The following is a 14,498-nucleotide window of genomic DNA, read 5'->3' on the forward strand; positions in this document are numbered from 1 at the left end:
CTCATCGACGGGGTTTCCTTCAAATTAAAGACACAGCGGCACAGTCGCACCCGGAACCGATGACGTCACGACTTGTTGTTATGGCAACCAGAAGTCCAGCAAATTAAACACGTAAGTAAATAAGCGTGGGGAAGTTTTAAACATTTCTTTCTGAATGCTTTGTAATGAGCGTTGGACAAGATAACAAAACGTGTGTCAGGTTTTGGACTGAAAGGGCCATATTAATCACTTTTTTTCCATACAATAAAATTATTTGATTTAACCACAGACTAGCTTGAAAGGCTTGGTCACCCGAGCTCTAAAATTAAATGTCTAAATTGGCTATCTACCTACATCTACCTAAATCTGACAGTTTTAGTTAAAATCATCTTTTTCGTCAGTTTTTCCTCAATAGTTTTCAATTGATTTTATCTTTCTGGGAATTACTTTTCTCTTTGTTGTTGTTGTGTCTCCTTTTATAGGCTCAGTACAACTATTATTATGTTTAATTTTCTTTTTAATGTTTCAGACAAGTAAGTGGGAGTCACTTTTCTTAAGAAAAATAACAGCTTACATGGCCTGCAGTACATATCCCTTAAGCTTTTGCCCTTCAACGCCCATTATGACTCATGGCAGAGGTAGTTGGTAAATGTCATTGTTGTGTGTTTCACAAGTCAAGACATTAAATATTTTGCCATGGTTCTCAAACTGAGGTACATGTGCCACCAAGTAAACAGCAATTCTACTGTGTATACACACAAACACTCCCTCAGTCAGGACTGATAGTTTTGCTTGACAGAGCCCATTTTTAAATTGAGGACAAGTAATGTCTAATTGTTTCTGTTGATGAAGATCAAATTGACTCAGGCAGAGTAATAACAGCAACAACAATAACCACAACAAAATTACACATTGTAGCTTTAAATAAACCAAGTAAGTGTAAAATGTCTAGGTTGAATTTGTTGGTTAAACAGCAGTGTCCTTTCTTTTTGTGTGCAAAGCCACTGGCTTGTTAGGCAGAGTCACATGCTCAATATACTGTAGTCCAGTGAAAACTATTATCTTTTGGTTGAGTCCAGTGTTTGATTTTAATTGTCACAGTACAATAAGAGCAAATTACTATATTCCTGGACATAGATTAACTGAAGCCAGTGGGAATTTAATTATTTCACCTAATTAATAACTTACAATGACATCTAATTAAAGATTTTACTTCTGAGACAACCTAAGCATGTATAGTCCTCCTTCCTTTTCTTGTCACTATAAAAACCTTAAACATTAAAAAACTGTTTAGAAGATTTCTGTATCTTTATGAATTAATATTATGTTTTTTTCCATTTGCAAATTCAAGGAAGGTGGGTGAATCATTCAGCTGAGATTCTCAACATGAGACATGCAGATACAAGTCAGAGCCTGTAAGGAAATGGTGAGTGCAAGGTTTTTATAGATGATGGAAAACATTTAGTGAGCTATGTGGGCACAGCAGCTGAGAAACTGTGAATTTAGATGGAAGATTTGAATATATATATATAATAGTGTGTTTTAGTCACACATACCAACAGAATTACATCACCTGAAAGACACAAGGTCCATGTGCAGCTTGACTCTTCATAATTGATATCCAATCAATCCTAACATCATAGGAAACTGTGAAAAACACTTCCAAGAAAACAAGCATTTATACAACAAAGTAAATTTTAATAAAATGCTATAATACATCAGAGCACATATTCATTTTCCAAGTGTACAAATGCTGTTGACAAGCTCCAGTAAAATTTCTTTAGCTTGCAGTTTATGTAGCAGCTTAGAAATTAACATTTCACATTTTTATGACCCGACATAAAATTGTGATGGACTTGATTAAACACTGCAGTACAATAGGCAAACGGCGCTGTGGGTGGACTGGTGTTAGAAAAACATCTCACTGCCTCCACTTCATTTTAATAATCAGCATCCAAAGCCAAATTAAACTGGATTAGGCCAAATAATAAAAACAGATTAGCAACTATCTAAAACTGACATTAAAGTCATTATATCTTCACTCCATCAGATTCAAATCTGTGCTTTGCTCTTCATTAATTACTTTATGTGGCATGCTGGCTATAATGATTTAATCAGACACTCAATTAAATCTTTATTTTAGGAGTTACATGAGCTAGCAGCAAGAAAAAAAACCTGTGCGTGCAACACAGCAAGGGCAGTGAGTATTTTTTTATTATTATTATTGTTATTATGTTTGTTTTGTTTTCCAGAGGCTGAGACTGAAAGCAGACATTTTAATTCATCACTTGAATGATAAAAAACTGTCAGTGACCCTGATCAAAACCAGTATTTTGGGTTTCATACCATGTGTAATTAAACACAAGCAAAAAACAGGACTGGAAGGGAGGACGGACTGCATCAAAGGCAACCCGGCCTGTAAAAACCCACATGATGGAAACTGCTTCACTTAGTTACATGAAATCATCCATTGCTGTCAGACTGAGACAAGTGCAGAATTGGTGCAGGGCCGATAAACAAATTCAGTTAGGTATCCAGGGTGATCGTCTATGCCTCCACTCCCTCCAACTCAGGCGGCAGAGGAGATTTTGGGTGCTTGCTCTCAAAGTGTTGCTTGAAGGTTTTTGGATCAGGCATCTGGGACTGCAGAATGAAGAATACATACAATAAAAAGCTATCATTTTGGCAATTTACACGAGGATAAAATACGAATTCTAAGAGTTGAAAATGAGGAAATCTAGTGGTATTGGCAGTAAATCCATGCTGTGGACTGTAAAGATCTGAGGCTTCATACCCACCCTGCACACAGCGCAGGTAAACACTAATGCCGCCTTCGCTGCCGTCTTCTGATCGTGACCCTTGGCCTTTTTCATTTCTGCCTGTTTCTTGGCATTTTTCTGCTGAGACTGAAGCTTCTGATGCCCTCGTGCCATGCTTGCAAAGTCTTAAAAGGATAACGACAAAGAACAAAGACTGTATGTTTACTGATAAACATCAGTGTTGTGGATGTTTCTAACTTTTAGTGATTGTTGATATATATATCAGTTGGTAAAAGCCCATTTATCGGGTTGTATATATGTTTTCACAGAACAGTGACATTTAAAAGTAAAGTATTGGTAATAATGGACTACAACAAATAATGAAGGGTCTGTGGTTACAGTATGTTGTTGAATCACTCTTTTACTGGACCAAAGTGAGGCCTTTAAATAGCTACAATGCATTTTTCATTTTAATGGAAGGGAGTCTCTTAAAAGCAACAAATGCAAACAGCGAAGGTCAGGCAGAGCAAACAAGATAAAGCTCCAGTTTGACTTCAACTTCGAAACAGGTGTTGAGGGTGGAAAAACTGCAAGCAGGTTTATAAACCTCACCTTCATGAGAGTGGGGATTACGCAACGTATGAAAAACACAGAGGACGAAGGAACCAAGGCATTAGACATGTTTAGTGGTTGGACATGTGCATATTCCTATAAGAAATTTTAATGGGTTATCTGGATTATCATTTTGAACGAGACCACCTAAAAACTGACACATGGTCTGCTTTTAGATACAACATAGATTACTATAGATTGAGTTTAGGTTTCAGTTAAAAAACAAACCGACAATTATATTTTAAGACTGATTAATATGTTGATTATTTCCTCGATTAATTGATCAGTTGTTTGGTCAATGTCAGATCATGTTGAAAGAAATTGGTCAGTGTCTAATAAACTACGAAATGGTGATGTTATAAAATGTCTTGTTTTCCTCTACAAATCAAAATTACTGTAACATGGATCAAATAAACTGGAAAATATTCACATTAAGAAGCTCTGTTTTAATCGCCCTCCTGTTCAAAACTACTTCTACACTACTACACTACTTCCTTTTACATAATATCTCAATAAAGGGTCAGATGGGTGGAGGTTAAGGTGGGAGTATTTATGTTTTTTAATCATGACTGTATTAAGTTGAGCTCTGGGACTCTTGAAGCTTAAAGCAGAAGTCAAACATCAAACAACAGTGCAACATCTACATTATGACCCTCATCATTTCAATGTGTTAATAATACAGTATATTCCATAACATACGTTACTCACTGTATTTACCACTCTGGTGGTTGCATCTGGGGCATTAAGGGCCACTGCTGGTATCCAGAGTTACCCATTTTTTACCATGATGATAAGTCAGCCTTGCTTGTTAACTACAGATATAAATAATCAGGAGTGGGTTTAATGTTAACTAGAGCTGTTAACATGTACTATATTATCAGCCACGTGGGTTGGGTAGCTAGTTTACAAAATAGACGCGTTGCTCGAGAAATAGAGATAAATAGAGGAGGAGGGAAAACAGACTTATTAGCATTTAGCAATAACTGTATACAAACCAGGTTAAAATACTTATTTCCACCTACTACTTAGATTCCATGTAGCGTTCCATTGACAAACATGTTAGCACAACACAGTTGGCTCATTGTCACTGAGGTCACACTTAATCCGGCATGTATATATGTATCTGATTATCAACTGAAACATGGTTAGCTCACATGCTAACCCCCTGGCTGGCTCCTTAGCTAACCGGCTAAGTAGCCTGATAAACATTTATCTCCCTTCGAAAACCAACAGTGTTCATCTTAAACTCGTATTTTTCGTGTATTCGTTTTAAAGAAGCAACACACTCTTACCTCTCGAAAGAGTACACGTCGTTAGCTTAGCGTTCACCAGGAGTCCCCCCACACACACATACAGAAGCGTGACAGCTGCTTAGTTCACACACAATCTATTGCTAATGATGCATCCACGGACACTCGTAAGATTCCAACTCCATTTAAAAACGTGCGGTTTTACGCGTTTAAGCAAAATAAGACATTGTTTCTTGGATTAATCACATCAACGAAAAATAAAAGATTCATTCAAGTCGTACTGTATCAACCCACATGTTGGCGAATTAACTGGTGAAAAAACGATTGTATCTCTCATTGTAATAATGAATATTTTTACGATTATAGGAGGGGTCAGTGAATGTACCGAATTAACTGCCGGGCTGCAGATATAAGATGCTGACAAGGCTGCCCCCAACCGGCAGTGGTTGGTTAATACATCTATATACATACACACAAACAGCATTACTGCATGTTAAGCCTCAGTTTCTTCTCAGTAATAATTGGAATAGGAATTGTAATACTGCGCAATTTAGTTACCACCTATTAAATTATTAAAATGTAAATAAATAGATAAATAAATAAAACAAGGCCCACTGTAACAAGTGAAAAGAGGGAGTTGCTCTATGTCAATCTGTAAAATGACAGTAACTCAGTGATCATCAAGAAATATACCTTATGTTCTGATATAGAAAGTCATGAACACACATGTACATGAATTACTCAAAAATGATTTGACCCAGCTGCACCTGGCCTGCAATCTGAAACCGATAAAGCTAGGATGCACTAATCCAATGAGGTGAATGGCTTTTTCTGTAATCCTGGTTTTGTTTATTCTGCCGTTGTGAAACAATCCTCTGATGAATCACTACACATTATGAGATGACTATAGATTATATGTATTATAATGAACACAAGTACACTAGTCTGCTTTGTCCACTGTTTCATTCACCATTTACCACAAAACATATCATATGTCCTTTGATTTAATAGATCATTTGAGAAAGAGATTGTGTGCAAAAATATATACATTTCCTTTTAATGAAAGAGCAACTGATATTATTTCATGTTCTCACTTTTCTCTCTCTCACTGCTGCTCTGTGATACACAAACTTATTTGTGTAAGTGAACACAATCCTCGCATCTGCCCAAATTATTGTAGCTAACTGTGCATTCCTGTGCACTGCTGTGCTGTTGTGCCCTAGTAACACTAGGGGGCAGGTATGAAGGAAGACTACTCTACTGTATACATGACTGTATACACACTGTCTATAGATTAAATCACCACTAAGTCCACTGTCAAACTTCAAAGTGTCACATAATATATACAAGGACAAGCTCAAAACGAATAATAACCTGATACTGATAACAATTAAAATGAACAATGACCACAATCTAAAGACTTGCTCATGAGCCTCTGCCTTAGAAACACCCGTTTTCACCATTAAACATTAACAGTTTTTTTTTAAATTTATCACATCTACTCAAACACTGCAGAAGCAGTAGGCTGTGGCCTGTGGTGCAGACTGTGATGTGATTCCTGGGACAACATCAGACACTTATCTCTTCTATCTGTGTCTGTGGGAAGGGTGGGAACAGTGGCGCTGTTCTCCTCTGCTCAGTATTTGACTAAATTCAGCTAATATGTAAATGTGCTGCACGTTCAATACTGCAAAGTCGTGCACAAATAGACCTGCTGTCAGAAATAAACAGCGTCATTTAATTGTGAGACGCCTTCATTAGAAAAATTTCTTTATTTGCAAAGTGTAAATGAACTGAATATTTTTGCTTCAGATTTGTGAATTGTTTTGTTATTTTCTGCAGAGACTCATGAAGGGGTGAAAACCAGAATTGACATCATGTCACTTAAGAGCAATACAACATTTTTAATCAACTGATGCTTGTTGTGATTATCAATATTGACTGAGACTTTTTGTTGTTGTGGTGGTGATGTTTTTGGACATATTGTTGCACCCTACAGTAGAGGAACATCTCTAACAGTAGTGATTCTGTGGTAATAAGGAGATAATACTATGTTATTTCCAATGCAATTCCCTGGTAATAGCATGGAATTTCTGTAATTTTCCACCAGTGTAGTAACTTCTCATTAAACATGTTTGTGAATCAAATAATTACCATATGATGTTAAGTTAATAAAAAAAAAAAAAAAAACATTTCTCCCCCTGCAATTTGAGGGTTCATAAAGCAGTCATGAAAAACATCAACAACAACAATCAGTTCACAAAATTAAAGTGTGCACAAACGTGTAAGAGGTATAATTGTATGCACAAACAAAAAAGTACATGAATAAATACATAAACATTATTACAAACAGAAAAACATGGTGTTACCATACTATTATTTGCCTATTACACAATAATTACCAAACTATTATCATATGGTTACTGTGTGTTGTAATGTAGAGCGTTTCCCTCATTACATGCAGGTGTCTTGACTTTCTTAAAGGAAATCTTATCATTGTGAGAAAAGTCTGCCATTGTGCCCCCCCAACACACACACACACACACACACACACACACACACACACACACACACACACACACACACACACACACACACACACACCTCTATTTTCTCATCATATGAAAAGACAGACAATCCCTTCTGTCTTTTGTCAGAGGGGGGAAATATCTCGAGAGAGAAGGATGTGATTATGCTTTCAGAAGAGGGGAAAAGTAAAAGAAAAAAAAATGGGGGGGGTGGGGGGGTTTGGTGAGACAAAAGCTATGCATTGCTCAAGTTCCCCCACCCTAGAGGTTGTTGTGCAGGGACTTGCTAGCTTAAGTTTGGGTGGGGTTGTCCAGCCTTAGGGCCTGTGTGAAAACAAATCTTCCAGGTGTCAGCTATTCAATAGGAGAGGAGAATATTATCTGGTTGTCCATTGTGCATATGAATAAGCAGGGGTTTGCCACAGTCAGCCTGAGATTTCTTTTTCTTTTTTTTTGGCCTCTATTTTGCTCTTTTCCTCCCACCACAGGGGCTTTCAGGTTCACTTTCAGCTCAGCCAGGCTGCTTTTTTATTTACCTGTCACACTACACGTTCTATTTTATCACTACAAATTTGATTATTTTAGTTTTAAAAGTAACACAAAAAGTGGTAAACATAGTTTAAAATAGTTTTAAAATTAACCGTTTTAGTGTTACATTAACACAAAAGAGTTCAAATGAACACTAATCCACAGTGTATTTGGTCCTACGTGGAATTAGTGTTGAATTATTATCTACTGCAAAATAAAGTGTGTATGTTTGCAGGTGAGGACAGTTATTCCCCTATGTCTGGCATCAAATGTTCACACAGTGAGGCAGAAACAGTTGTCGGAGGTTAGTGTGTCCTCCTCCGTTCTCTGGAAGCTGTTGAGGGAAGAGGAAGATGGATTTCATCTTCCCCATCAGCTACTTCCTCACTCTCACTCTCTCCCTCAGCACTACACCACCTCACACTTTCCCTTTTTTTCTCCCTCACACCGTCCAAACCAACAGGTTTTGCCACAGTTCACTGCTGCTACAACACTATGACATGCCACTATGTTGCCAGACCAGTTGGGCTGTCCACAAGACACAACGCAGTCACAACACAGCCACATGCTGGCGGTAACTTTCCCTGCTGCCTTTAAACGCCACGTGATTTTATTCACACACAAGCACACACAGAGAGAGGTGATGCAGGATGCAATGGCTGTGGGTGTGTGTTTTTTTTTTTAAATTAAATAATCCTTTCAAATTAAACCACCACTATCACACAAACCCCAGCACTTGACCTCTGACCTGGACACCAGACTAAAATCAGTGCGCTCATGTTTGTTCAGCCTTTTTGAAAAAAAATGTTAATTGGTCTGGTGTTGCCGGCTGACCTGACCTTTCCTCTGAGGGAACGGGAGAATTTTTTTTTTTCTCTCTCTTTTTCGGTTATGCAATGCACAATGTGTTAATTAATTTTTTCATTAAAACTGACCTTGTGGAGCTCTAGGAAATCACATCAAAAGGGGGGAAACTACAGTATGCCTGCAGGCAGAGAGGGGTTAATTTCTTACTTAAACACACACACACACACACACACACACACACACACACACACACACACACACACACACACACACACACACACACACACACACACACACACACACACACACACACAGAAGTTTGCACAGCTATTCCTGTTAGGACACTGCTTTGACTTCCATTCATATGGATAACACAGACAAAACAATACCACTAACAACCATAACCAGTTAATGCCTAACCCTGACCTTAACCAGTCTTCATGAGGACAACTGGTCCTGACAAGGTCAGTGTTTATGCTAGAAAAACACAGGTCTGGGGTCAGATCACTGGTCTCTAACAACATCAGGTTTTTCATATGTGGGCCAGCAGTGACTTTACTTATCAATGCCATTGGTTTACATGTCAGATTTAAAACAACAACTGTGGTTGCAATAGTCACATAAATATTTATACATAACCATATGTAAATATGTAAATATTTAGATTGCAGGGTTAGGGTGAAGAGATATTGTGTCACGTCAGTGGCTCGTACCATAAACCACGTAAGATTAGATTAGATTATATTAGATCCAATACTTTAGGGAATCACATTGCATGTGATTTAGCAAACGCTTTTATCCAAAGCTCAATCACTTGTTACAGCTGTATTACGTGTCAGAGGTATACAAAATGTGAATAGCATGAGCAATAAAAAAGATAAAAGTATAATATTACAAATAGTGCAATATACAATATAATATGAAAGAGGAAGGATAATGTACAGATTATTGTACAGATGTATGTCACAGTTTTATACAGTGAGGGAAAAGCTGTTGAAGATGGAGGAAAAGAGGATGTTGTGAAGGACGACATGAGGACAGTTGGTGGAACAGAAGAGGACTCAAGGGAGAGGACAAGATGGAGGCATGACATGATCTGCTGTGGTGACCTCTAATGGGAGAAGCTGGAAGAAGAAGAAGATACACTTCTTTAAGAGTGTGGCGGGAACACGTATGTGGTATTTGCCACATGACAAACTGACATTTATTTTTCGTCCTACACTTCTGTCAAAATGTCAAACAAAAAGCCACGTTCAGATGCCAGAGATATATTGTTCTCTTATATCGGGTACATCTAGAGCTCCAGTATGGAAACAACCACTATAAGATGTTCATGTGCTGCATCATTTAATGTGAATGCATGCAGCTGGATGACAAATTAAAGGAAACTGCTCAAAGAGAAGGACTCAGACACCCAATCCTGGCCAAGTCCAGACAAGCTGCTTCTCCCCGTGAAAAAACTCCAGGTATGTAGAATACACCTTTCACCCCTTGCACTGAGTGGGACTCTTTCTCTTTGACACACACACACACACACACACACACACACACACACACACACACACACACACACACACACACACACACACACACACACACACACACACACACACACACACACACACACACACACACACACACACACACACATGCACGCACGTAGAGGAAGGTATTCTGTGGCTCTTGGCCCTTGACTTTGCAGTGTGCTTGTGGCAGCATGTACAGTAGCCCTCGCTCTGTCTCAGCTGTCAGAGCATCACATGGCAGACATTCCAGCGGTCAGTAATCCTTAAAGGAAAAAAGCTATACCACACACACACACAAAAAAGTCAAAGAGATAAGAGAAAAATCATGGACGCAACCATGATTTTTGATTAAGCTTAAAAAACACCACACACTTCTCATTATGTTTGAGTGGAGTTAATGCAAATTGTGTCATCATTATGACACAACGGGCTTCTTGGCACATATTGTAAAGCCCCAAACATCTGGTAAATGTTGTTGGTGTCTCTTTTTGTGCTCGCACTGCATCCAACAGAAGAGTATTAGGGCCAATAAATCAAAAGTCAGAATTCTGACTTTTTTTTCCTGAGAATTCTGACCTTAATCTGATTTTTTTCTGGGAATTCTGACTTTAATCTGAGTTTAATCTCAGAATTTGACTTTTTTTTTTCTGAGAATCCTCACTTTAATCTGACTTTTGTCTGACTTTAATCTATTTTTATCCATAGAATTCTGATTTACACTTTTTCCCTTAGAATTCCAACTTTAATCTGACTTTCTTCTCAGAATTCTGACTTTAATCTGACTTTTTCCCAAGAATCCTAAATTTAATCTGATTGTTTTCTGCCTTTAATCTGATTTTTTCCTTAGAATTCTGATTTTAATCACTTTTTCCCCTCAGAATTCTGACTTTAATCTGAGTTTAATCTCAGAATTTGACTTTTTTTTTTGATAATCCTCAATTTAATCTGATTTTTGTCAGAGAATTCTGATTTTATGTGACTTTTTTTCTCGGAATTCTGACTTCAATCTGACTTTTTTCCCCAGAGAATTCTGACATTAATCTGACTTTTTATGACTTTAATCTGATTTATCTGATTTTTTCCCTTAGAATTCTGACTTTAATCAGATTTTTTCCCCCTTTAATCTCAGAATTGTTGTTGGTTTTTTCATCCTTATGGTAACATTGTTAAGGAACATTGAATCTTTTAAATCACAGCCACATCCAAGGGGGAAAAACGATGATACGTGTCTATATACATATTGTTTTATCAGTCTCTTTACACTTTTTCCTTGTCCTTCTTAGATAAAACTTCTATATTGTCCCGTCCGCTGTCTCTGTTTTCGTTACTCTTTATCTGTGTGTTGTGAGAAGAAAAGGACCTCACCTGTATTTATCTAGCCGATCCATTTAAGCACACTCACACAGACGGAGACAGAGAGAGGAGGCCCAGGTGTTCTGTAAAACAAATTAGACAAGGGAGGATGGTATCATCCACGCGGTGCGCAAACACACACACGCACACTTGCTCGCCACACAAACACACGACGGTGACGGTTAAACTGAATCTGAAACATCATTTTCATATTTCCATATTTGGCTGCCTGAAGGCAGTTTTAAGCAAAGGGGCAGACTTTTGTTATGCAAAATACATTCAGAAGACATCAAACCTGTTTGGAAACGGCATCTGATAAAAACAAACTCCAACGGAGCAGAAATGACTGTTTTTCTGCATTGAGTGTATTTATCTATATGTAAAAGCAGCTAAAGTGAAAGAGAGAGGTCCTTTAATTCAGATTATAACCATGCATCGTATTATAATAACTGACTAATAATCACATTTAAGCGTTTCCTACTATAATCCCTGATCGATCTTCTGTCCAAACTCAAATTTGTAATCCTTATTGCAATTAATTATTTTAAATCTAGAATAAAGTAGAGGTTATTTCAAGCTGCACTTGCTTTAATATAAATATAAGTATTGCTTTGTTCTTCCTCTATCCTATTTGCACCTATTGTTTCCTGGTGTTTCTTGTTCTTGTTCTTGTTGTAAATTGAAATTTAATTCTGATGCGACTTCCAGTGAAATAAAGAAATAAGTATTATCTAAAGTTTCCAACCTCAGGACACACACACACACACACACACACACACACACACACACACACACACACACACACACACACACACACACACACACACACACGCACACACACACACACAGTGTGCCCTTACAATTGTAAGAGATACCCGCACAATAGCTTCATTAAGGGGACAATGGCACATAGTCAGCTAATGACAGGACTCCTCCCTGTCTTCTGTCCCCTCTGTGATTACCTGACACACACACACACACACACACACACACACACACACACACACACACACACACACACACACACACACACACACACACACAAAGGGGGGGAGGCTAAATCACTGTATGTGTGTGTGACTGAGGTCATCTCATCTCATCATTGTACCATCTGTCCATCCACCAAAAGCATTCATCGTCCAAGTTTTTGGATTTTTTTTTTTTTAGAATAGTGTAATTCATGGTTTGTTACATGCATTCAGAGCCGAGCGTCTGCTTAAAAGCAATTGAGGTGTCTTACAAGAGAACATTTTGTAGCTAAAGTCCTGCTCTTACTGTAACACTACAGATGGGAAAAAACGTCCATACTACTCCATTGTCATTCAAAGACACATACATTTAGCTATGAACACGCCTGTCGTCCACATTATCCCGTTGTCTTAGCACCTCAAAAATTGAGAATTGTGAAGGCCCCGACTCCATATTTGTGTTTGCAGAAGTTTAGCCTGGATGAACAGAATAGTTTGTAGTCCACTCTTGTTGTCAAACCCTTGGCATTTTAACAGTATGTCAGTGTTTGAAACTAGAAATTCACAGACATCACCTGCAACTATAGGCATCTACTGGACAATATCAGCTGCCACACAATACCTGGATAAGTTACAGTACATATATATCTACTCTTATGTGCCGAGCTTTATTGTCTCTTTTGCTCAACATCCATCCATGTTCTACCGCTTTATCCTCTAGTCCATCACAGGGCCACATAAAGACAAACAATCATCCACTCACACACTCACACCTACGGTCAATTTAGAGTGTCAAATTTGCCTAATCACCAAATCTGTTTTTTGTTTTTGGAGGAAAACCCAGAGAACTTGGAGAAAACTCACACAAACAGGGGAAACTCCACGCAGAAAGAGTCTTTTTCGACCAGGTTGCAGTACGGGGTCTTGTTGCTGTTTCCTCTACAAGAGAAGAAAAGCCTGAAATAAGCATCAGTGTGTGAAGTGCCAATATTCCCCTTATCCATATGAGGTGTGTGTGTCTGTCTGTATCACCAAATCATTAAACACTAAATTATGACAATCCGCAGTAAATAAAAGATACCAGAATATGTTTATGGTGTTACAACATCTATTTATGTAAATATTTATACTAAAATAACTAAAAACTGGACTTATGTTTCATATTTTTTACGACTATATATATTCAGATTATCTTTAACAGTTACAACATCTGTTTAAACATCAAGCACACAGAACAGTTTATTTTGTGTTCTGTTATTAGGATGTCCTCCATGACCAGAAGACTGCGTCCATTTTGACACACAGTCTATTCCGGATGAGCATTTCAGCTATGTATCAGTGTTAAACAATATAAATAAGCTGCAGTGAATCCCAGCAGACATGAGGTGAAAGACAGGGAACATTAGTGTTGGTGTTTTTAGATATGTTGATTCAGAAATGTTACATATAGTATATTTAACCCTTAAGAGTTCCTTAAAAAAACATATTAATTTGTTCCTAGCGTCAGAAAATGCCCCTTTCCCAAAAACTGCTGTAAAACAACATGATATATTAATATGTTATCCACTTTAAATTAGTCAGTCAATGCCATTATGTGTACACAACTCCACTGTTTCGATTTTGATGAATTGTTATTTTTTTTTTGCAGGGTCAGATTAAAAAAAACCCTAATAAACTTACTAAATTGTTCCTACACACTAAGTTATCAAAGTACAACACTGTACCTAAAAAGGTACAAATGCTTTGTCGCTCCTGTTGTACCCTATCAGGGTACAAGCACTGTACCTTTAAAATGTGTACCTGCTTGTTTGTACCTCTAAAGAAACATTTCTGCACCCCTAGTGACAAAAATGTACCTGTAAACACTGAGAAAGGTACAGTGCTTGTGTTTTCTGCCGCTAGGAACAAAAAAGTAAGTTCTTGCGTAGCTTAGCCATTTTAGTCTAATTTAAGAAAGTTTACCAAAAATTGATATCTTCTGGAAAATTTGAGCTATATTGATAATGGCCCAAATGGCTTGACAATGATTAAAAAAATAAAAAATAAAAACGGAGTGGCTGGAAATGTCCCCAGGAACTCTTAAGGGTTATGTGTGTGGTCTCAATTCAATCTTATTTGTATAGCACCAAGGCACTGTGTATATAGTAAGGTAACAACCTTTATAATATAGATATAATAGAGAGTGGAG

General features: G+C 37.7%; 1 protein-coding gene across 1 annotated transcript; it reads right to left on the bottom strand.

The window, feature by feature from the left end:
• Positions 1 to 1,690: 1,690 nt before the first annotated feature.
• znf706 (zinc finger protein 706) lies at positions 1,691 to 4,738 on the bottom strand. Its single transcript, XM_083899325.1, has 3 exons — positions 4,643 to 4,738; positions 2,778 to 2,923; positions 1,691 to 2,622 (listed from the first exon to the last, which is right to left on the bottom strand). The coding sequence occupies exons 2-3, from the start codon at positions 2,910 to 2,912 to the stop codon at positions 2,527 to 2,529; spliced, it is 231 nt and encodes a 76-aa protein (XP_083755451.1). The 5' UTR covers positions 2,913 to 2,923; positions 4,643 to 4,738; the 3' UTR covers positions 1,691 to 2,526.
• Positions 4,739 to 14,498: the final 9,760 nt, after the last annotated feature.

Source organism: Microchirus variegatus, assembly GCF_963457635.1.
Source record: "Microchirus variegatus genome assembly, chromosome: 13".
NCBI classification, from domain to species: domain Eukaryota; kingdom Metazoa; phylum Chordata; class Actinopteri; order Pleuronectiformes; family Soleidae; genus Microchirus; species Microchirus variegatus.

Excerpts from the sequence above, each read along its gene's own strand:
- znf706 (XM_083899325.1), bottom strand. The coding sequence starts at position 2,912 with ATGGCACGAGGGCATCAGAAGCTTCAGTCTCAGCAGAAAAATGCCAAG. Across the intron at positions 2,623-2,777 it reads TTACCTGCGCTGTGTGCAGG|TCCCAGATGCCTGATCCAAA; the intron begins GTGGGTATGAAG and ends TTCATTCTGCAG.